The sequence below is a fragment of the Prunus dulcis genome, chromosome 4 (assembly GCF_902201215.1).
Source record: "Prunus dulcis chromosome 4, ALMONDv2, whole genome shotgun sequence".
Taxonomy (NCBI): domain Eukaryota; kingdom Viridiplantae; phylum Streptophyta; class Magnoliopsida; order Rosales; family Rosaceae; genus Prunus; species Prunus dulcis.
In genome coordinates, this window is record NC_047653.1 from 12,124,789 (window position 1) to 12,149,561 (window position 24,773).

The 24,773-nt window shown below is 37.0% G+C and overlaps 2 protein-coding genes and 1 pseudogene across 3 annotated transcripts; 2 read left to right on the top strand and 1 right to left on the bottom strand.

The window, feature by feature from the left end:
• Window positions 1–2,611: 2,611 nt before the first annotated feature.
• Window positions 2,612–3,265, bottom strand: LOC117625376. Its single transcript, XM_034356942.1, has one exon. The coding sequence runs from the start codon at window positions 3,263–3,265 to the stop codon at window positions 2,612–2,614; it is 654 nt and encodes a 217-aa protein (XP_034212833.1).
• Window positions 3,266–4,112: 847 nt separating this feature from the next.
• Window positions 4,113–8,319, top strand: LOC117624018 (G-type lectin S-receptor-like serine/threonine-protein kinase At4g27290). The gene is made up of 7 exons (XM_034355131.1): window positions 4,113–6,067; window positions 6,215–6,331; window positions 6,565–6,713; window positions 6,795–7,005; window positions 7,130–7,373; window positions 7,474–7,621; window positions 7,707–8,319. Exons 1-7 carry the CDS (start codon window positions 4,789–4,791, stop codon window positions 8,007–8,009), a joined length of 2,451 nt encoding a protein of 816 aa, XP_034211022.1. The 5' UTR covers window positions 4,113–4,788; the 3' UTR covers window positions 8,010–8,319.
• An 8,110-nt stretch (window positions 8,320–16,429) lies between these two features.
• Window positions 16,430–20,586, top strand: LOC117624021 (annotated as a pseudogene). The gene is made up of 7 exons (XR_004585267.1): window positions 16,430–18,345; window positions 18,541–18,654; window positions 18,849–18,997; window positions 19,092–19,302; window positions 19,398–19,641; window positions 19,740–19,890; window positions 19,977–20,586. The product of XR_004585267.1 is annotated as a G-type lectin S-receptor-like serine/threonine-protein kinase At4g27290 (transcript).
• Window positions 20,587–24,773: the final 4,187 nt, after the last annotated feature.

Below are 24,773 nucleotides of genomic sequence, written 5' to 3' on the forward strand. Positions count from 1 at the left end.
GGTTTCTCAGCTATTTTTCGTGTTCTAGCTGATGGGTATATGGGCTTCGATCTATTTTAGCTCTAAGGGGTTCGATTTTCGACTTGAAATCTGGCTGGAACTTCGGCCGTTCGAAACTACTATTTCTGGTCCCTTTTTGGGGGTTGTCCAAGAACACAAGTGACTCCAAATGGGGTGTTGTACCTAGGGTAGGAGTTTGGTGTCTTGGTTCTGAGATTTTTCGGCCACCCGAAATCGCTTTGGACGCCCGTGGGCGAGGGTAGTGATGTAATTCTGTAAAGTTTTGTGACCCTCGTGTCGTCACGAGCATGTGGGATTTCGCGGATCTCGATTCGGAGTCCGTTTGAGCCCCGAACGGATTTTCCATATCGCGTGATCCGTGGGTGCAGTGTCGTTAAATAATCGGATCGCGCCGAATTTCGGATATGTCGGTCTACATGATGATAGGATCGTCGTAGGATTCGACGGATTGCGAATCGGAGGTCCCGGATACTCCGGAATCGCGAACCCTGGGGCTAGGGTTTGGATTTTAAGCGATAACGCGATTTTAGCTAATCCGACCGTCCGTTTCGGACCAAATTCGCGGAACATGGTTCCTTCTCTATGAGGAACCTTTAAAGAAGCCCATATTTGTCATCGGAGGCCGTGGACCCACGGGGTCCCGGGTCGGCCGATCAGACAATTTATCGCTTAATTTAAGCATCGGGTCTTCCAGACTGATCTATGAGTCTAAAAAGTTAATGTGGGCTCAGGAGTAACTTGGATGTGAATGCACGTATTTCTAGGAGCAGGGGCAGGGTGTTTAATTTAATTCTTTATTCAGCAGTTTATTAATTTAATATTTATGGATAATCAGGCAGCAGGAGCCCGACAGGACCGCAGAAAAGAACTTCACGAGGTCCAATTAGCTCGGACCATCTGTGAGTGGACTTTCTTTCATGAATGACTTTATATAAATGAGTTATATAGATGATTTTTATAAATAGATTTCATATATGATTTTATATTGATTTTATATAAATAAGTTTTTATAAATGAGTTTATTTGAATAAATTTCTTTATTGATCTTGAGTAAGCTTTATTATATTTCCGAGCATGATTAGTACAGAAATAGTTCCATAGTTTTGTGCTGCTTACTTACACATGCTAAAGAGTTATAGAAAACAGAGTTTGAGGCTTATGGCAGATGAAATAGCAGCACAATTTGAGATTTCAGTTATTAATCAGATTTTTCTAAAGGAATTTATTTTAAAACCACCTAGTACCCATTTTCTTTGGTGATTACCTAGAGTTGGACCGATGTCTATGGACATCCAGTCCGATTTCAGTTTACGTCACTGTACTTGACTTTGCCTCACGAGTTTCGGGGACGCTCGGACTGTGAGTGCCAGAATTTGCGGCTCGGCAGACTTGGTGTCCTGAGACCTGCCAGGATTGCGGTCGGCTGACTCTGTGTCCCCGAGACCTGCCAAGATTGCGGATCAGGCTGACTACGGTCCCCTGCATCCTGCCAGAGCGACTCGAGCTGACTTGGTGTCATCGAGGAATCTGCCGGCGGGACAGACTGATCATAGTCCCCTGATTTCGGCAGTTTGCTGCTCGGGTAGCCTGCGTGACGCCCGAGACCTGCCAGGGAATTGACGGTTAAGACAGGGGTACAATTTGGTGGTATTTTCAAGGATTTTGAGTTTTCTTTATCTAATTATGATTTTCAGTTATTTTATATCAGCTTCTCTAATTTTTTTAAGGCATGGATACCTATATATATATTTATTCAGTTATGCAAGGTTTGAGTACAGAGCTTTTATACAAGTTTGATTTCAGTATTTTATGCAAGCTTTGATTTCAGTGCTTTTGTGCGAAACTTTTTGAACTTGAATGTGATTTATATAGAATGCCTTGAATTTAGTATGCGTTATATGGAGAGTACGTATTCAGTTTTATTTAACTATTTTACAATGGGGGTTATTATGGTTATAAAGTTATTTCTAAGAACCTTATTTTTGTCCACTCACATTTTCAGCCTGTTTTTCGCCCCCAGGCCATAGAAGTGCGCCAGATCCACCACCGGGCCAATCAAAGCTTCCGCGTCATCCAGTAAGGTAGAGTTTTATAGAAAATCCTTAAGACCCTGAAACTTAGACAAATGCTCTGATATATAGTTGAAGTTGAAAAATAGGAGTTGAGATCTGTTATCTGAAAAATTCTGGCAGTTGGTGTGAATTTAATTGATTGTTTAACAGGTAGAAAATATTGGGTTTGGTCAAAATACAGGGGAGACTCTGCCGAATTTTCGGCAGAAGTCTAAGGGAGAGTTTAAAGCGAGAAGGGTAAAAAGGTCTTTTGTGCCCGACATTCGCCAGGTGTCGGACACGCACAGGGCTTGGCCCGAATTTCAAAGAGGAAATTGGGTCGGGTCCTGTCAATTGACCTGGGATTTCTTGTCAGGCATTGGTTTGTCATGCATGATAGCCAACATTTGCTGAATTTGAAGGTCCAAAAGGCTGGACATAACGGACTGCATCTCATCCTTAGTTGGGCCTTCCGAAACATGATTGGAAGATGGACCACCATGATTTTTCTTAGGTTTGTGACATGGATGACCTTCTGGTTACCCATGAAGCTTCCAGCAGGTATCAATGTGATGGCCATAGTCATCACAATGGGTGCAATGGGGTCGGTTTTTTGAAGATCCAGCACAACGGTCATCACGGTTGGAGGTCTGGGAACGGTTTTGGTCTGACCTATCAGTGCTACGATCCTCGCGATTGGTGGATCGATTCTGATTAGGGCGTCCAGTTCTAACAGTCATGGCAGCAGTATCGGAGGTTCCAGCAGCTGCTCGTGAGGCTCCAAGCGTGTGTTGCTTTTCTTCTTGGCTGATGGAGGCATATGCTTGCCTAACAGACGGCAAGGGATTCATCAAGAGAATTTGGCCACGCACAGCACTGTAAGACTCATTCAATCCCATAAGGAATTGCATGAGTTTGTTGCGATCACCATGGGCTGCACAGATACAGGTAGAAGAATCTGTGTAGGAAGCAAGTTCATCCCAAAGACCTTTCAACTTGGTGTAATAGGCAACAACTGACAATTGGTCTTGTGTCAGATATGAAGTCTCAGGTTGAAGTTGGAAGATATGAGGAGCGTTGCTTTGAGAGAATCGTTCATGGAGATCCTCCCAAATTTCGCGGGCTATGGTGTAATATATGACACTATCTCTTATTTCAGGATCAAGCGTGTTGACAATCCAGGAGAAAACCATGTCGTTACAATGCATCCATACCGCGTTTCATCAGGATTGGATTCCGATGACGGCTTTTTGAGAGTTCCATCAACAAAACCTAATTTATTCTTTGCATTCAATGAAACAATCATGAATCTGCCCCACGTTGCATAATTATCTCCATTCAAAGGCTTTGGTACAATTACCAAACCTGGATTATCTGAATTATTGATGTAGTAAGGACTTGAAGGTTCAACCTTGAATGTGTCAGAGGAATCACCCATGGTTTCCAGCGGCGAAAGATCTGCGGCATGAAAAGGTAAGGTGCGGCAGGAAAAGAAATATGAAGAGCTAGGGTTTGATGTCCTGCTCTGATACCATGTTAATCTAATATTGGAAGAGAATAATTTTAATTGATAGGTACAATTGGTTTACACAAGAATGTCTTAGTGTACAAGGAAACAAGTCCTCCAATCTAGGAAACTTACTAGGAAAGTAAATCCTAATTACAACACTATTGATATTAATTGATATTATACAAACTTATTTCCTAACACTATTTGCATACTGTTTGTAAAGTTAGAGTGTAGTAGGTTTCTTGGATTGAAACAGCTGGCAATAGAGTGTATAGGAGTTTGTGTTTTACTGAAACTTAATATGAAGAGTGGTGGAGTGTATTTATAGATGTATTAGGATTAAGTATTAAGTTGGATGAGATTAATGATTTAAGTATTGGGGTGAACAAAAAAAAAAATGTAGGGTTTAAATAGAAAAACTCTACAAGGGATAGCAGCCGTCATTTTCTACCTTTTTTACTGTTCGGCTTCTTCCTTTTATTCCCGTTGTTCAGTGTCATAATTGCAACCGCTCATTTTTACGAGAAAAATTGCAACGGGATATTTGTTAGTTGGTTTCAGACCATAGTGGAAACACAGATTACAGTGATGCTATTTGGACGCCGCAGATGAAAACAACAATGCCGCCACTTTCTGTGTCTTTGACAATCTGCAAGTGTCAAAAGTTAAGTACCCAAAACCCAAATTTTCTCTTCTTTGAATTCTCTTTTGAAATTTCAAAGTCGAACGAACTAAATGGGCAAAGATTCTGAGAGAAAAGCTCAAAATTCTTTTAGCTAAGGCAGAAGCAATGTGAAGTCTTGGGTTGATTTTCGTCTGATGTGAACTGATAATGACTGGGATTTCTGTACACAAGAAATTTTGTACAAGAAGGAACCCAGCAGTAAAAGAATGGAAAACATTTAGTCCAAACCGCGTTTTGTATTCAATTGATGACAGGTAGGGCCTCACCATTGATGGACTGACTCATGTAGCAAACTCATGCGTGAATTAACAGTAGTACTATATAGATGAAGCAGGTGGCAAAGAAAAATCTAATTTTGACTTGTGAATATACCAACCCATTTCACAATTTCCACAATAATTTGCCGTTCGGATGAGCCTGGTTATAATCTTCTCAATTATCAACCACAAGCATCTTTTCTTTCTAGTCTTTAACTTGAAGGAAATCCCTCGCAGGGACAGAGGAAAAAGAAAAATTAATTAATGGGTGGTCTTTGTTTTCTGCTTATTAGTACTAATTTGCTCTTTCTGTTTTTCACAATTTCCTCTGCAGTTGACATCATTAGCCCCTCGCAGTCTATCAGTGACAACACGACGTTGGTTTCTAGTGATGGAAGCTTTGAGCTTGGTTTCTTCAGTCCTGGTAGCTCCACGAATCGTTACTTGGGAATTTGGTACAAGAACATCCCAGGTAGAACTGTTGTTTGGGTTGCAAACAGATGCAACCCCATTAATGATTCTTCCGGCGTGTTGATGATAAACAGCACAGGCAATCTTGTGCTGTTTGGTCAGAACGAGAGTGTTGTTTGGTCCACAAGCTCAGTTAAACGTGTTGAAAATGCAATGGTACAGCTTTTAGATTCTGGAAATTTGGTAGTAAGAGATGTGAAAGATGGAATTTCAGGACCCTATTTGTGGCAAAGTTTCGACTATCCTTCTGATACATTGTTACCAGGAATGAAGTTGGGATGGGACTTAAGGACGGGTCTGAAACGACACATATCGGCATGGAGAAACTCAGAAGATCCCTGTCCAGGCAATTTCACGTATGGGATTGAAATGGAACTTCAAGCATACCCTGAGGCATATATTCGCAATGGCACTGCGAAAATTTATCGTGCCAGTCCGTTTAATGGCCTCACTTTCTGTGGTTCATCAGAGAAACATCCTGCTCGTTACGGTTTCAACTTTGTGTACAATGATGATGAAGTGTACTACATGTACAAACCTACCATTAAGTCTATAACCTCAAGAATAGTTTTGAACCAAACCACCAGTTCATGTATTCGGTTTCATTGGAAGAAAGAAGATGAAGCTTGGACTGCCCATTTATCAAGACCTAGAGATGTGTGTGATCATTATGGCTTCTGTGGAGCGAATGGAAATTGTATTGGTGAGAATCCAGTCTGCCAATGTCTAAAGGGATTCAAGCCTAAGTCTCAAGGAAAATGGAATTTAGCGGACTGGTCTCTAGGATGTGTGCGCAATAAACCCTTGAGCTGTCAGAAAACAGATAAAGATGGGTTTCTCAAATTCGTTGGCTTGAAATTGCCAGATACTACACATTCTTGGGTGAACAAAAGTATGAATCTCAAGGAATGCAGAGCCGAATGCTTGAACAACTGTTCTTGTATGGCTTATAGAAGCTCAGATATTAGAGGAGGTACTGGCTGTGCCATCTGGTTTGGTGATCTAATAGATACCACACAGGCTCTGACTTCTGGGCAGGAAATATATATTCGAATGTCAGCTTCGGAGTTAGGTATGAAACTTTGTAACGTAAAGTTGCTTGTTTATGTCACCAGTGCATTTTGCTTTTATCAAAGTTAAACAACTGACCAATCTTTTTGAAATTTTTTGTGGCTGCAATTTAACTGTATCTGCTTTACTACATCATTCAACAATGAAGAAGAAAATGACGGTAAGCTGAAGACTGCATTGATAGTTGTAGCTGTCATAGCAGTAGTGTTTTCTGGAGTGCTGTTAGTTGCCTATTACATTCACCGGAGAAGGAAAAAATTAAAGGGTAGATTAACTCACCCTGACCATCTTTCCAAGTATTTATTTATCCATGTTGTTTAACTCTGTTTTGATGACTATTTGAGAGAAAATGCTTAAAAGTTTTATCCGGTTTAAATTTGTTCAAAACTATATGGTTGAACTAATATGTATTTCATCTGCGGATATAAGCTTTTGTTCACTTACTCTTATTGGCTATAGCTAACATGATGTCCATTTCCACTTCGTGAGAGAAAACAGAAATAAGAGACAGAAATCAGGACAATGAAGGGGCACCAAATGAGGACCTGGAGCTCCCGCTCTTTGAATTGGCCACTGTAATTTGTGCCACAGATAACTTTTCAAGCAATAACAAGCTGGGAGAAGGTGGCTTTGGACCAGTTTACAAGGTAAATTTGCAACTTGAATAATAAGGGGCATACTAACTTGCTTTACAAGGTAGCAGTATTTGAAATAGTGTGAATTTACAGGGGACGCTAGCAGATGGACAAGAAATTGCTGTGAAGAGGCTTTCAAGAAGTTCTGGCCAAGGAATGAACGAGTTCATGAATGAAGTTATACTGATTGCCAAACTTCAGCACCGAAATCTGGTAAAACTTCTTGGTTGCTGCGTTCAAGGAGATGAGAAAATGCTGATCTATGAATACATGCCCAACGGAAGCCTGGACTCATTCATCTTTGGTTTGGACTTTTGAAAACCTTACTAATTTGCTCAAAATTAATTGCTTAATAGCTATAAAACAATTTCATATTTAAGCAATTTTCTATAGAGAGTTGAAGTTGGATTTGCATTCAACTTTGCCAGATCAAACGAGCAGAGAACTACTGTTAGATTGGCCTAAACGTTACCACATTATTTGTGGAATTGCTCGTGGTCTCCTCTATTTGCATCAAGATTCCAGGCTAAGGATTATTCATAGAGATCTCAAAGCAAGTAATGTCCTACTTGATAATGAAATGCATCCAAAAATTTCAGACTTTGGCTTGGCTCGAACATTGACTGGGGGAAATCAGACTGGAGGAAATACAAACAGAGTGGTTGGAACATAGTAAGTTTGTCTTTTAATATTTTCTGTAGGTACACTTTTCATCCTAATGAATGGTTTCTGTTGTGATCTCACTTCTCCATGACGTTTCTGTTTTCTACAGCGGTTACATGGCACCCGAGTATGTTATTGACGGTCTATTTTCTGTAAAGTCTGATGTCTTTAGCTTTGGTGTTTTGGTGCTGGAGGTCATTAGTGGAAGGAAAAACAAGGGATTCTACCATCCATCCAGCCCTAACCTTATTGGACATGCAAGTATCAAGAGTAAACTTTCTTCTTGCTGCATATATTCGCCGAATAGATGGTAATTGATGAAGGATTTTTGGCATGTTTCAGGCATGGAGATTATGGAATGAAGGAAGGCATTTAGAACTGATTGATACATATTTAGGAAGTGCATCTACCCTATCAGAAATGTTGCGTTGCATCCATGTTAGTCTCTTGTGTGTGCAGCATCATCCTGAGGACAGGCCAAGCATGGCGTCTGTGGTTATAATGCTGGGAAGTGAGATGGCTTTGGCTCAGCCCAAACAACCTGGTTTCTTCATGGAAAAGGAATCACATGAAGCAGGTCATTCTTCAGAAAATCAATCATCTTCAGCCAATGAATTATCCATTACGGTTTTGGAGGCTCGATAAGGTTCGATTATATATGTTCTTGCTGCTGTCTTGACATGTTCATATATTTCCAAAACATGCAAGTTTGTAGATTCAAGTGGTTCTGTACTTGGTTCAAACATTGAGAATAAAGACCACAAAGCTATTCGTCTCATGCTACGTCTATTTTTCTGTATATATTCATTCAGTATTTTTCCTTCGATCCCTCTCCTTTTCTGTATGAGACTCAATTCCCTCTCCATTTTTTTCCCTTTGGTGCAAATTGCAACAATTTATAGACAAAGGTTACACCAAACCAAAAGGCAAAATTAAATTTTAGTCCATAGTGTTTGTTTGATTTTTCAGTTTTTATAATTAAAGGCACGTAGTTTTTTTTTTTCTTTTTATAAAGTGATATTCTAAACTATTCTAATATACAGATCCAATTAGATACAAAATGGCGGGCACATTTTTCCTTGCTAACCCACATCTGCAATTAGGGCATGTTTGGTACACCATAACCCACATGCTTAATTATAAAGCTAGGTATAAAACAAACACGTTTTGTATGCTCTTTCCATCGTCTTCTCCTTAGGGTCCTTCTTTGCTTTCTTCTCTTCTCCAAGTATTCATTTCTCCCTCTCTCTCATACTCTCTCCAATGTGTTTCTTCTTGCTTCTTCTCTTTTCTTTTGTCTTCATCTTCTCCTTCTTTATATTAAATTTTTGTGAAAATTAGGTTATGAGTTTTTCTTCCAAATCTTCATTTCACTGGTCTGTTTGTGCATCTTTAGCTATACTTTCAAGTCTTATCAAACAAAGAGAACAATTAAAAAGAATAAAGAAGGAAAAAAAAAAGGCAATACGAAGCTGCCAAAGTTTTGATAATTAAGGTCTCATAATTTCAATTATTTAATAATTAATTTATATAGTGAATTGCATTTCCGTCTTAGGAGATAAGCATGTTGGTTGTTGATACAAAAAAGTGAAAAAAAATTTCCAGTCCAGATGCAATAACCATCACATCAATCCTTCAATTTTTCATGTGTTGGAAAAATTACTATAATTACAAAGGTAAGCTAGGATGGCAAAAGGTAGAACGACCATGGGTAAATCGATTCATGCATATCAACAAGTAGTAAAATTAGAGAGTTCTCTTATACACTTAAGCCCTTTATTTTTTGTCTGATATAAATTTTTCTGGCATGCTTCATGCTTCATGTCCATAAGAACACAAGAGAAAAGATTGACGATGTTCGACATGCTTCATGTCCTGTATGTGATATATATATCAAGAAAATAAGGTTTTTATTATTTCAAGATCTGATTTTTTTTTTTTCCCATCAATAAAGAGTGCTTATATACTATGTAACTTATAAGAGGAATGCTAGCAATCTTCTCTCTAACGTTCTCTTTTGAACCTTCTCCCTTCTCCTCATGACAAGTGTCACTTTCCTTACACTTAAAACAATATCATTAATGCATCACACAAGTTAGTTTTTGTTTTCTAAGTTTACCCTTATTAAATGTATTAGCTTTCATATTTCCTTCAATTTATCCAAATTTTGTTACAACTTCCTTAGCACATTGTTAAAAATTAAAATTTTTTTTTTAAAAAACGTCACTTTAAAAAAATAAAAATAAAGTTTGTTTCATGACGTTGTTATTATGAAAGTGCAATCATCATTATTTTGTGTTTAACAAGACATACGTCCTCTTTGAGAAAAAAAAAAATTAATTTAAAAACTTCAGTTTTTAATTTCTTATTTAATTTTTTCACAAGGTAGTAAGAAAGTTGTAAAAAAACACTAGCTTGTTAGTAAAATGAGTTAATACATTCAATAAAGGTAAACTTGGAAAACAAAAACTAGTTTGTGTGATGCATTAATGACATTGTTTTAAGTGTAAAGAAAGTAACACTTGTCATGAGAAAAAGGGAGAGGGTCCAAAAGAGAATATTAAAGAGAAGGTAGCTAACATTCCCCAACTTATAATCCTAAGTTCTACAATTATGATAATGGGTTAGTTCATGTAATCTTATCTTATAGATCTTGGCAAAAAGAAAAGAAAAAAGACAAAGGTCATATGAATCTTCCCAAAAATTGAAGAAAAAAAAAATTATGATGGAGCATCAAACAAAGTATTACTTAGTCAAACTATTTATCCAAAATAGCACCAAACTGTAACAACCCGATCCTAAATTAATTTTTAATCATCAATTTATTTTGGGAAAAGACTATTTTACATTGGGAATATTTTATTGGGTCAAAAGTTGACTTTTCGCTCGAGAATGAATTTGGGAATTTCAGTTAAACCGTTTCGTAGAACACGTCGAGATGAGTCCATAGACACGTAGTGGACTCAAATCGGAGTTGTAACGATGAAGTTACGATCGAAAGAAATTCAGTGGCAAAATCGTAAATTTTTCAAAGTTCAGAATTTTTAAACCCAGATTTCTTCTTTATCACGCGAATTTGACGAACAGCCATTTTCAAACTCAGTTTTCTCCTCCGTCCAGCCACCAAATCGAGTGCCACAACTTGCAAACTCTTCCTCTCTCTCTCCTCTTTCCATACATAGCCATATCTAGCCATAATTCTAAGCGATTAAACCAAGAAATCGATCGGAAACAGAGCCAAAACCAAGCCATTTCGGGCTGTTTCGAAACAGCAACTCTCGACACCAATTCCGCCTATCTCTGGCCGCCACAACTCAGGAAGCTTCATTTGAGAGCTTTAGAGGTGGAATCGATCGTCGAGCCAAGGCATACGGGCTCAATCAGACCCGCAGGAGAGACCTTCAAAAGGTCCAGCTAGCTCGGACCAGCAGTGAGTGAACTTGAATAAGTTTTATTGATTATGGCTTTCCTAGCATGCTTTGTTGAAATTAAATATATTTATTTATATGCTGCCTAGTTGAATATGCTAAAGGATATAGAAAGTAAAGATTGAGATATTATCGGATTGAATGGCAGTAGGATTTAAGGATAATTAAGAAATAGTTTTATAAATTCTAATCTTTTTCAGAAATATTTATTTATTTTAAAAACCACCTTATGTACCCAAGGTTGCCTTCGGATTAAATTTTCCTACAGAATAAATTGTTGCCTTCGGTTATGATAATTTCCATGGACATAATAGTTGTCTTCGGTTTAGTCAGCGCGCTTGACAGTTGCCCCAAGAGTTTCGGGGACACCTGGACCGTGGGAGCGAGAATGCGGATCAGGTTAACTAAGGTCTCCTGAATCCTGCAAGATTGCAGCTCGGGTCGACCTTGTATTACCGAGACCTACGAGTACGTGTCACTAATGGTGACACGAGGAATTGACGAATATCAGGAATTGACGGCATATAAGGAATTAACGGATATCAGGAATTTATGGAAATAAAAGGGTACACTTAGGTGGTAGTTTTAAATTGATTTCAATGCTTTTAAGAGAGTTTTATTGACCATGAGCAAGGTCTAAAATATCGATGATATCGGAAATATCGGTAGTCCAAAAATATAGAAATTTCGATGGAAATATCGGGCTATTATCGAGATCGATAAAAATTGAATAAAAGCCACGGAAATTGTAAGAAAAACTTGAAAATTTTTATTGAAACTTTGGAGAATGTTTATTTAGTCAATTATATATGAGTTTATCACAAAAAATTAGAAGGAAATGCATTGCATGATGGATTTAACTAATTTAAGTTGATTATACAGTAAGCGGGCAAACACTATGAGTGTAAAAAATATGTAATAATTAATGAAAAAAAATTAAATACACCGTAATCATTTATATATAATGATTTACTATAATATTTTACACTTTATACATTGCATGGTAAGATACATGAGTGACTTAGTACCACATAGAGTTCCTACGAGGTTCAAAATTTTCACTATCTTCATCATCTCTATGTGTAGAGTAGGGGTGGGCACGGTTCGGTTTGGACCGGTTTTTGCCTCAAATTAGAACCGATCCGATACTATTCATGCGGTTTGGTTCGGTTCGGTTTTAATTAAAAAAATTCAAAAACCGTTAAGTTCGGTTTGAACCGGTTTCGGTCCGGTTCCGGTTCCGGTTCGATTTTGAACCGGATTATAAAAATTATTTTTTTAAATTGTTTTGTAATACAATTCTCAACTAAAATATTATTTTTTTACTTGAAAATTAACAAATTATTCAATTTCATATAAAAAATAAATATTAAAGTGAGAAAAGAGAGATATTTTGACATTGAACTTGGATAAATATTAGGTTTTTTTTTAGTGAAATTAAAAATATAGCATTAAATATAAATATATATTGAAATTATATATTTTTTTAGTTTCACCGGTTCGGTTCGGCCCGGTTCGGTTTTTGAAGACATGGAAACGGATCCGAATCCGGTCCAAACCGGTCCGGTTCGGTTTTTGACCGGTTTTTGACTTTTTGGTCAACTCGGTTTTTTTCCGGTTTGGTTCGGTGTGGTTCGGCTCGGATTTCCGGTTTGCCGGTTTGAGTGCCCACCCCTAGTGTAGAGTAAGTATATTGTTAAGAGTAGTCATCAAATGATAAATCCCCAAAATAGTTTTGCATGTAATTGTTAACATACCACTCATATAAATATAAATATTTTAGCATATTATCACAAAAACATAAGTGATATGATGTTTAAGGTGTTGGAGGAGTAAAATGGTAGGGGTTCATATCCCCTTTGTGCTTTTTTCTCCCCTTTTTCCCTTTTTTTTTTAAAAAAAACTTTTTTTTTCCTTCACATCGATATTTTCGATATTTTAGCGATATTACATCGATATTTTGACAAAATATTGCTGAAATGTGAGCGAAATTATCTACATCGATATTTTCCGATATTATCGTCGATATTGTCGATATTTATACGATATGTACATGGATATGTTCCGAAATATCCGTGAATCGAAAAAACCGAAATATCCTCGATATTTCAGACTATGACCATGAGTCTGATTGGCATATACGTATATAAATATATGAATGCATTGATTTCAGTAGGAATATAATGAAGAGGATAATTCAGTTTTGCATAACTGTTTTTACAGTGGGATTAGTATGTTCATATGCTATTTTCTAAACTTTTATTTTTGTCCACTCACATTTTTTTGAATGTTTTGCTCCCCCAGGCAATAGACGTGCACCAGAGCTCCACCACTGGGCAGATTCCACACTCCGCTCCACTCTCCCTCTTATTTAGAATTTTCTTTTGAAATTAAATTGTTTTGTTGTATATTCTTGAATTAGTTGCTCTGATGAATTGCCCTAGGACTTTCTGTGTGGTCTGAGGCCGTTTAGTTTATCAGAACTATTTGGATGTAAATTGGAAGCATGCTGGCAGTTGAGATATTTATATATATCCTTTTTGACAGGATGAAATTCCGGGAAATGATCAAGTTTTAGGGGAGTTTCTGCCGAATTTTCAGTAGAAGTTGAACTAGTAATAAACTTGAATTTTAACTAGAAGGGTAATTTAGTCATTGTGCCTGGCACTCGCCAAGTGTCGGACATGCACAGTGTTCGACTCGGATTCCAAAGTGAAATTTGGGTCGGGTCTTGTCACCAAACACTTTATAATTTTATGAATAAACAGGCAGTCCTCCTCGGAACAGATTAACATTATCCGATAGAAATTAATCAGTACAGTTTAACGTACCAAACCAACCCTTTAAAACATGTATAGTTTACATTGCAATCAAGGTTAAGAACTAAAATATTTATTAAAAAAAAAACAAAAACAAAAATAGTTATTTAAATAACTAAATTTTGGAAAGAAAAAAAAATGTTTTTTTTTGGTCTCTCTATAACTCGTACCCTCTCTAAAACCCCAAGCGCAACACTTCATCCACTTTCTCTTCCAAAACCTTCTTTATTCTTTTACTTTTCAGTTAGTATAACTGTTGAAACAAAAACCAAGCCGTATGACCTACTTGTGTAGCAGTTTGGATCAAGGTCTAAAATATCGATGATTTCAAAAATATCGGTAGTTTAAAAATATAAAAATTTCGATGAAAATATCGGGACAAAAATTGTAAGAAAAATTTGAAATTTTTTCTTCAAACTTTGGAGGATGTTTATTTAATCAATGATCTATTACTTTATAACAAAAAATTGGAAGGAAATGCATTGCATGATGGGTTTAACTTATTTAAATTGATTACATAGCGAGCTGACAAATACTACGAGTGTAGAAAATATGTAGTAGTTGATGAAAGAAGATTAAATATTGTTCACCTGTTTTGTTTTTACTACTGTGATGGAAGGGCAAAGTTCCCTATTGCCTTGAAAACCACTGACTGGCCAACAAGCCAACTTTCTTTGGTGTGCAAGCCTACGACTGCTAGCAATGAAAAATCCTAGTAGACTTCTTTGAAACAGATAACTTGTGCCCCAAGTTATTGATTTCTAAACAAGTGATTGTGAATTTGGGTGAGGAATATCTCCCAAGTAAGTTATTTTCTTGCCTCAAACTGGTGAGGACTTCATAATTTATCACAGTATAAAATCGTTAGTTTTGGCCAAATAGATGATAATAAAGTGGACTGTTTTAGGCAGAACTGCCTTCTACAAAATTAAAAAGGAAAAGATCAACTCTAGAAAGACAAAAAAAGACGACTGGAATCCTACTTCTGCCTAGGTAGAAACTTCTGATCCGAGCTGGACCGAATACATTCATGCTGGACTGAGCTGTTAACAACTTCAATTGCTTAGCTTTAGCTGTAAATCGATACCAAAGTTCAATTTTGGCAGAGCTTTAATCTACTTCAAGCCTTGGGAGGCTTTTGAGGGGGTAGAACTGCGGCTTCTTTAGTCTGAAGGGGCAGAAGTGGCTGGACTTGAGGACTTAATAAGCTGGAACTGCACTGTAAAATTTGTTGAGGTTTTCATATTTGTGAAAACTCAAACTCTGCTTGTCTTGGCTTTTGCTGAACCAAATTTGTAACGAGAGAAGTTTCGTTTTGAATGACTTATTTCTCTAAGCCTGAACTTTGGAAGTTTTGATCTATAGCTAGCTTCTTTTGTGGCTGAAATGAGCTTTTGGTTGCTCCAGTTTATTTGAAGGTTCTCAGTGATCAAGTGATCATTTTGAGTTTTTCGCCTTTGGTTGATTTATGATTGTTTGATTGATTGTTTTATTGATCCTTTCTTTGTCTTCACCCTCTCCTATATTTATGAGAAATGTTTTGGAGTAGAGTTTTCTGATTTAAAATGGGCGGCAGATTTTCTAAAAAGATCTTTCATTTTTTAAATGCAAGGAAAGAGGGGTTTTATCAATTCTGGTAGATAAGCTCTCAATAGTCAATTCTCATGGCTATCACTTCCCTGTTTTTCTTGAAGGAAAACCTAATTCCTTTTTCCAATTTTAACTGCCCCTCATGAGAGCTCAAGCTGTGATGGTTAGTTTGATCTTCCAGTTGAACAACTCTCTGTTTTCCTGCTTATCTCTTGAAAATAGTGTCTTTCTTAGGAGCAGAAAATATCTTTGAATATATATATAAAAATGGATTTTTTGATCTTCTGGTGGTAGAGTTTCAGAGAAATCTCTTCATAGTTGCCTACTTTTATCAACTCTTTATCAATTTAGTTGAAATTGTTGACTTTTCAAAGTTTATTTCAGATTAGTCGAGTGGGCCTCTTCAGAAAAGAGCTGTCGATTTGTCCCTGGGCCTTTTGAGAGAAATGGTAGATTTTGTAGACTGGGCCCAATCTGATTTATAATCGCCATTTGACTTGGCAATTTTTACTTTTCTGCCATTTTCTAAAAAAGACGTGGGTTGGGCTTGCTCCTGTTCTGATATTTGAAGCCCATTTTTCTATTCCTTTTGTTTCGTGGGCTTTTGAGAAGTGGGTCGGTGTGTATTTGCTTTTGGCCCAAACAAATACGTCATAATCATTTATTTATAATAATTTACTACAATATTTTACATTTTATACATTGCATGATAAGATACATAAGTGACTCAATAATACATAAAGTTCCTATAAGGTTTAAATTTGAGTTATTTTCACTAACACCTCCTGAGGTTTTTTATTTGTCACAAAACTCCCTGAGGTTTTAGAAATTACAAGAACACCCCCTGAGGTTTTAAATTATTTTAACAGAACTCATTTTCATTAATTTTTCATCCGAAGATTGATGATTTTATACCCAAAATCACATGACAAAGTTGGTCTTACTTCATTGAGGTTAATTTTGTCATTTGTATAAAAATATTTTGTAATGAAATCATCAATTTTTGGACAAACAATCAACGAAAAAGAGTTTTATGAAAACAAATTAAAACCTCAAGGAATATTCGTATAATTTTTAAGACATGAGGAGATTTTGTGAAAAAGCAAAAAATCTCAGGATGTGTTACTGTAAATAACAAAATTTAATTACAAACATCTGTGTAATGTTGTGAGTTTAATATGCCATGGCGCTCTCACATCCTCCAAAAATCAATTTGGACGTCACAGAAGCCACCTCTGTTTCGTCCTCTTTGGCATCCTGCGTATGCCAACAGTTTACCCAAAACCTAAAATTCTACTTTGAATTCTCTTTTCGAATTTGAAAAGAAAGAAAACTCAAAATTGGAGCAAAAAACTCAACCGAAAAAAATATATCCTTTTTCGAATTACCAAAACTGATTCGCAGACTGTAAATTTTTCTGGAGAAAGAACCCCAAGGCGCAACCTGTGAATGTGAAAGGAGGAGATTCTTTCTTCACCAAAACAAATTTTGATCTTTCAATGGCTGATTGGTGGGGACCGAGACCAACCATTGATGCGCATGCGCTCACTTGGCCAACTGATTAGTATGAAGCAACAGCACTACAGCCCTACACAGTTCCGTGATGGATCAAGACAGAAGGTAACAAAAAAGCTTCAGTTTTGCTTACCAGTCAATAGCCGCCATTGGGTTATCAGTCTGGCACGCATTTGGTTTTAACATACGTACTGAGAACAACAGTTGCCTATGTTTTCTATGCATACATAGTCAATAGTCGTGTCCTAAACTCTATATATTTGGCCTTCTCAGTTAACAATCATAAGGATCTCTTCTAATTCTATCCTTAACTTGGATAACCAGTAGGAAGGGATATACAAGGCAAAAATTAAATGGGTCGTCTTTGTTTTTCGTTTATGATTGGTTCTAATTTGCTCTGTCTGTTATTCAAACATTCCTTTGCAGTTGACAACATTAGTCCCTCCCAGTCTATACGCGATGGAACGACCTTGGCTTCAAGAGGTGGAAGCTTTGAGCTTGGCTTCTTCAGTCCAGGTAGTTCCAAGAATCGTTACTTGGGCATTTGGTACAAGAACATCCCAGTTAGAACTGTTGTTTGGGTTGCAAACAGATGCAACCCCATTAATGATTCTTCCGGCAGGTTGATGATGAACAGCACAGGACATCTTGTGCTGTTAGGTCAGAATAAGAGTGTTGTTTGGTGGATAAGCTCAGCTAAACATGCCCCAAGTGCAACGGTAGAGCTTTTAGATTCTGGGAATTTAGTACTAAGGGATGCAGGAACCTATTTGTGGCAAAGCTTTGACTATCCTTCTGATACGTTGTTACCAGGAATGAAGATGGGATGGGACTTGAGGACAGGTATAAAACGGAGTTTATCAGCATGGAAAAATTCAGAAGACCCGTGTCCAGGAGATTTCACTTATGGGATTGAAATGGAACTTAATAAATATCCTGAGGCATATGTTCGGAAAGGCACTGCAAAATACTATCGTACTGGCCCATGGAATGGACTGAGATTCAGTGGTTCACCAGAATTAAGGCCTAATCCACTTTATAGGTTCAACTTTGTCTATAATGACAATGAAGTGTACTACATGTACAACCTTCAAAGTAAGTCTGTAATCTCAAGAATAGTTTTGAACCAAACCGCAAGTACTCGTGATCGCTTTACATGGATTGAAGCATATCAAACTTGGAGGGCCTATTCATCAGTACCAAGAGACTTGTATGATCATTATGGCCTCTGCGGAGCCAATGGAAAGTGTATCATTGGTGAGAATCCTGTCTGCCAATGTCTAAAAGGATTCAAGCCCAAGTCTCAAGAAAAATGGAATTTGACAGACTGGTCTCTAGGATGTGTGCGCAATAAACCGTTAAGCTGCCAGGAAAGATATAAAGATGGGTTTGTCAAATTTGTTGGCTTGAAACTGCCAGATACTACACATTCTTGGGTGAGCAAAAGTATGAATCTTAAGGAATGCAGAACTAAATGCTTGAAAAACTGTTCCTGTATGGCTTATACAAGCTCAGATATCAGAGGAGGAGGTACTGGCTGCGCCACCTGGTTTGGTGATCTAATAGATATCAGGCAGTTTGTGGCTAGTGGACAGGATCTGTATATTCGTATGCCGGCCTCAGAGTTAGGTATGGAACTTTGTAACACGAGCTGCTTGTTAAATACTTTTTGTGTGACATGTAATTCGATTGTTCCATTGTGTTTCATTGAGAGGCCCATTTTGCTTCTATCTTAAGTTAGATAATTGACCTTGATTTTTATTTTATTTTATTTGCTGCATTTTTTATATATCTTCTTTACTGCTTCATACAACCATGATTAAGAAAATGGAGGTAAAGTGAAGACAGCAATGACAATAGAAGTTTCTGTAGCAGTAATGTTTTCTGGAGTGGTATTCGTTGGATATTACCTTCACCGAAACAGGAGAAAATTAAAAGATAGAGGAACTATTTTACCCTGACCATCTTTACAAAATGTTCGTTAGTGTTGTTTGATTATATTTTGATGAGTTTTTTTTATAGAAAGTGTTTTAAACCTCTATTGAGTTCAATTTGGTTAGAAGAGATATGGTTACTCTTACTTATATCTATCGCTAACACGAATCCCATTTCTACTATATGAGAGAAAACAGATATAAGCGAAACAAATCAGAACAATGAAGGGGAACTAAAGGAGGACCTGGAGCTCCCGCTCTTCAACCTGACCACAGTAATAGGTGCCACAAATAACTTTTCAAATGATAACAAGCTCGGAGAAGGTGGATTTGGACCCGTTTACAGGGTAAACTTGTAACTTGCTTTATAATAAGGCCAAACTAACAAAGAATCAGTTCACCCAGTGTTTCACAATATTTTGAAATACTGTAAATTTCCAGGGAACACTACCAGATGGACAAGAAATTGCTGTGAAGAGGCTTTCAAGAAGTTCTGGCCAAGGATTGAATGAGTTCAAGAATGAAATTATACTGTTTGCCAAGCTCCAGCATTGAAATCTTGTAAAGCTTCTTGGATGCTGCATTCAAGGAGAGGAGAAAATGCTAATTTATGAATACATGCCCAACACAAGCCTAGACTCCTTTATTTTTGGTTTGGACCGTTAATTGCTTTGAAATCATTCATATACAGTTTTTTAAACAGTTTCGTATATAGAACTGAAGTTGGATGTGGATTAAACTTGCCAGATCAAATGAGAGAAGAATTACTGTTAGATTGGCCTAAATGTTTCCACATTATTTGCGGAATTGCTCGGGGTCTCCTCTATCTCCATCAAGATTCCAGGCTAAGGATTATTCATAGAGATCTCAAAGCAAGTAATGTTTTACTTGACAACGAAATGAATCCAAAAATTTCAGACTTTGGCTTGGCTAGAAAATTAGTTGGAGGAGATCAGACGGGCGGAAATACAAACAGAGTGTTTGGAACATAGTAAGTTTTCCTTTGAATATTTTTCCACGATCTACTATTCATCCCCATCAATGGTTTATTATGTTCTCACTTCCATATGATGTTTCTACTTTCTACAGCGGTTACATGGCACCTGAATATGCTATCTATGGACTGTTTTCTGTCAAATCTGATGTCTTTAGCTTTGGTATTTTGGTGTTGGAGGTCATAAGTGGAAGGAAAAATAAGGGATTCTACCATCCAAACCAGAGTCATAACCTTATTGGACATGTAAGTATCGATAGTAAAATTTCTTCTTGATACATATTCGACCTATGAATGGCAATTAACCACAAAGGAGTTTTGACATGTTTCAGGCATGGATATTATGGAAACAAGGGAGGCCTTTAGAACTGATTGATACGCGTTTAGGAAGCCCATATACTCTATCAGAAGTGTTACGTTGCATCCATGTTAGTCTTTTATGCTTGCAACATCATCCTGAGGATAGACCAACCATGGCATCTGTGCTTATAATGTTGGGAAGTGAGATTCCCTTGGCTCAGCCCAAGCAACCTGGTTTCTTTATAGAAACGGAATCACTTGAAGCAGGTGTTTCTCCAGGAAATCAATCGTCAACAAACAAAATATCGATTACACTTATGGAGGCTCGTTAAGGATCGATTAATTCGTGGTATATAGGTTCATGCTGCTTGGCTCAATTGTTGTGCATACTTCCAAAACAAGTCACTTTCATAGATCGTTGTCAGTTTTTGAACACTTAAATTAAAGCATGAATATGTGAATTCTTTGTTTTATGGAATTTGGTTAATATCTCTAATTCCATAAATCTCATAAACAGGCTTGGGTTATTCCGTACTGTTATTCTTTCGTACAGGGCCAATAAAAAGGCTTTAGGCATCCAATTTTGTAGGTTCAGGCTTTACCAACGTGAAGCATGTTTTATGGAACTTAGACAATGTTTTTCCTTTTATTATTCGCATTGGATTGGGATCTCTTAATAGTCTTTTTTGAAGCAGAGTTTATTTCATTTTGCGCAAAACTCTTGAAATAAATTGATTCACGTCAGTATGCATATGTGTGAACTTTTAGTCATAACACGTAGGTAACATGCTCTGATATTTTTTTATTTTTTATATAAACTATATTTTACTTTAATCTAATTTAAAGATACCAACTTCAGAAAAACCAAAGTCTAAAGTCAATGTGATAATAATAAGGCAGAGAAAAGAAATGAAAAGAAATGAATTGCGGACCTGTTTTATCAGCCATGGCGTACATTTACGACTTTGAGTCTGAGGTTAGATATCAATTTATAAAATATTTTGTTAAAGGACTTTAGCATATTGACATTAACTGTATTCTCTCAATCACTGCCCAAAAAAAAAAAAAAACTTACATGTAACGCTATTTTCAACCAATAATATAAATGACACGTGAAAAAGTTGAAGAAACTGGCTCCAATTAAAATTATCAATTAATTAAGTGGATTAAAATTGCTTATGTACAGCCATTAAGGGAGTGCATTTTCCAGAAGCTTGTTGGCTTGTAAAATCCTTTGTCCATTTGATTTAAAGAAATTTTTATAATTCATTCTTGTCATGGTTTTAATATGCTTTTGTACAATATTTCAATGAAAAGACAAAATAGTACCTTTCGCCAAAAAAAATAAAAAAATATTATAATATGAACGGGGATATGTGCAAATATTGAGCTGCACGTAAAGTAGATGAGACACAGGATTTAACGAGATTCGGCTATGCCTACGTCCTCGGAGAGCAGCAGCAGTAACCTTTCATTCATAACATAATAGGGCTACAACTTTAGTATTTACAATATGTATGCTCACTGAATTTTCTCTCTAGGAGAATTTCTCTCTGCTCTCTTTCCTCTCTACTCACTCACCCTCTTTCTTCCTTCTCTTCCTCTTCTCTCTTTTTATCACACATTACAAGCAAATATAATGCCTATTTATAGGCAAAGCAAATGGCTTGGTTTGGTGGGTGTGTGATTTGGTTTGGTAGGTGTGTGGTTTGGTTTGATGGGTGTGTGGTTTGATTTGGTGGGTGTGTGGTTTGATTTTGTGTTGAACTTGAATGTTAGAGCATGTGGGCTTCACCCATTCTTCTTTACAACACTCCCCCTTGGAGACCACATGTCCCTAGATTGGTTGTCTCATTAAAACCTTGCTTGGAGAAAACCTAGTGAGGTAGAAAACTGATGGAAGGAAGAAAGAAGAGTATAACAATCTGTATAGCATACTTCTGGATGCTCCCCCTGATTAATATCTCCCCCTGATGTCTTCATGACTATCTTTTGGAGTGAGAATCTTTCGGAGTGAGTGGAGGATGTAGCCATTAATAATTCTCGTAGTTGAGTAAGTAAATATATTTCCAGTGAGCTATCTCTATGTAAATCATAAAATTTTTTCAGAGTCCGCGTTTCCAACAAAACTTGGGCTATTTGTAAGTTCACTTGAAAGAATATGCCCGTACATGGTGTTATGCGGAAATAGCATCAAATATACCTCACATCATCCCAAAATGATGGTGATGGAGTTGAGCCTTATCTGGAAAATATGATGTCCGGTCCAATATACTTCCGGAAAATCCTTAAAGTGTCCAACGGATAATCCTCATAAAAATGCTTCAATACTTTCTTAGTATAAGCAAGAATCTCGTTGGCATAATGCTCGATCTTTAAGTCGAGACAAATATTTCTTGAACTCTTCAGAAGCTTTAATGTGTTGCAAACACATTATAATCAATATACTCACTGAGGCAATTTATGTACATTAACATTGAGTACAGATTTTGTGCTTCAGGCACATGTCATTCAGGGACTTGCGTCATGCAATTTCAATCCTTTCAAGGATTTTGTTTAAAGGGATTAAACTTTATGACACATTATATAGCTTTAACCTAGCTATTTATACATCTTTAGGAAATCGCTTCTGGCAATATGCTCCATGCCTTTAATAACCTTTAAAGATAACATGTTGGTCTCCGTAAATGTGCAATAAGGGGGCACAATTGAATTTGTAAATATGGAGAAAACCCAACATTCCTTGTTTATGCCAAAAACATTGTGTCATACAAAGTAGGTATATTCCCTTTTATTCCGAACACCCAAGTATAACTTTCAGTATTAACAAATTTTGGGGTTCATACTGTGGGTTTGTTCTTTCACGTTCATTCTCATCTATAATGGAATTGCCTCATTCCATTTTGGCCAATGATATTGTCGACATTTAATAATTGAACGTGGTTCCAATCAACACAGCCCATTGATGATTTGAGTAGCTACTCCAAAATCAAAATTTGTCATTCATCAATTCATGATCCCACCATTCTCATGTGCATGCGCATGCATCAATTATAAGCATTTCTTTGCTTTTTGGGTACCCAAGCCACTGCAGGGGGCTTTTATTATGTGAGAATGTGGATTATAACCTCCAATGGAGCGTTATTTTATAGTAGGGCGTGGATAATCTCCATTTAGGGAGTTGGAACATTTAGAACCCATATATCTGTCATGCTGCAGGCATGCCACAGATTAATACATACATGTCAATTAATTTCTGGGACTTTAACCCATACAATTTGCTACGCATTAGGCGTGCACAATATCAATATTGACATGTCAAAGGATTGTCCTTTTGGGACTTCAATCCACATCATTTGCTACGCAACAGGCGTGCATCATATTGATCACTGCTATACCCATATTTTGTTCTTATGGGACTTTAATCTGTGCAGTGTATTATCAATGTATCCAACTTGCAATCTGTAAAATTTGCATTAATAATTCATGGATACATACAAGCCATTCTTTTGGAACGGACTTATCTCCCCATTTGGTTACCTTTCAAGATAAAATATCAAATAAGTATATAAGCATAAAATAACACAAGTATTGCTTACATCCTTAGGTGGGAGAAACTTTTCTCAAGTATCATTCAAGCTCATATCGGCCCAGTAAATATAATGTAGCGCTTGATGATCTAGTTATATCCTGCAAGAGCAAAATCACAATTCTTTTGCCTCTGTCAAAACAAATAACCCTCAGAGTTAGGATCACTTCATGGATTCTTTCTTCAGATGTTCATTCTAAAGAAATAAAATCCCTTATGAACAGAGAGTTATAAAAAAAAAGAAAAGATACAAAAATTGTGATATTGATTGCAAGGTAAGGTAAGCAATCAAGGAAGGAAGCTGGTGGGAGCAAACAACAAGCTCTCATTTCTCCTAGTCTAGAAGGACCTCAGGAGATTAGAGCATAAGGTCGCCTTCACAGTTTCCTGATGTAGCGGAAACGTGATCAGGGATAGTCTTGCTTCCTGAATGGATGATCAGAGATAGTCTTGCTTCTCGGGCATATTGAGTGCTTACTGATAAGAAAAACAAGTAGATATCGCATCACTAGGTATGGAGAAAACTGGATGTCTTCTGCAAAGAAAATTTCGTTAGTAACACATTTATACACAAATACAATGAATAGGTAGAACCGGTGAATTTCAAATTAACCATAGGAAAATTGCGAGATTCTCGGGATACTTTTGAAAAAGTAGCTCTGTGAAATCCGTAAAGCAAGATCGGCTTTGACGAAAATAATACTTGAAAATGCCGAAAGTGCCGACATGCATTATTAGAGGCCACGTGAAGTTTTGGACTCTGGGAAAGAAAAAGATAATATGGGGATTCGAGAAGATATTGGGATCCTGGAAATGTTGCCACATTTTCGCCTATAGATATTGCCTTTGCAAAACTTGATTGGAGCAACTGCGTTTCAACTCAACTTCCTTCATTTTCTGAAACTTTAGTTTTTGTAAGACTTTCTTCAAAACCTTCTTAAAATGGCTTCCTCTTCTTCCTGCCCAAATTATTTCAATTTAAATGATGCTCCCACAACAACCAGTGACGCCAAAGTTTGGCGTCCATCCTTTGTATCCCAAAATCGTCATCTCACGGTTAATGATTCTGTGATGATGAATGATGCTACTGCTGTCATAGTAGCTAGGAATTTCATTACTCCAATGGATGAAATGTTGTTGACAGGGAGGTCTGAGGAAGAGGCTATTGATGACTCAATGGCTTTTAGCATTCAGAGTGCTGCTTCTGTTTCTAACATGGCTGATCGTTTGAGTGCTAGAG

Excerpts from the sequence above, each read along its gene's own strand:
- LOC117624018 (XM_034355131.1), top strand. The coding sequence starts at position 4,789 with ATGGGTGGTCTTTGTTTTCTGCTTATTAGTACTAATTTGCTCTTTCTG. Across the intron at positions 7,006-7,129 it reads CCTGGACTCATTCATCTTTG|ATCAAACGAGCAGAGAACTA; the intron begins GTTTGGACTTTT and ends CAACTTTGCCAG. Across the intron at positions 7,622-7,706 it reads GCCCTAACCTTATTGGACAT|GCATGGAGATTATGGAATGA; the intron begins GCAAGTATCAAG and ends GGCATGTTTCAG.
- LOC117625376 (XM_034356942.1), bottom strand. The coding sequence starts at position 3,265 with ATGGTTTTCTCCTGGATTGTCAACACGCTTGATCCTGAAATAAGAGAT.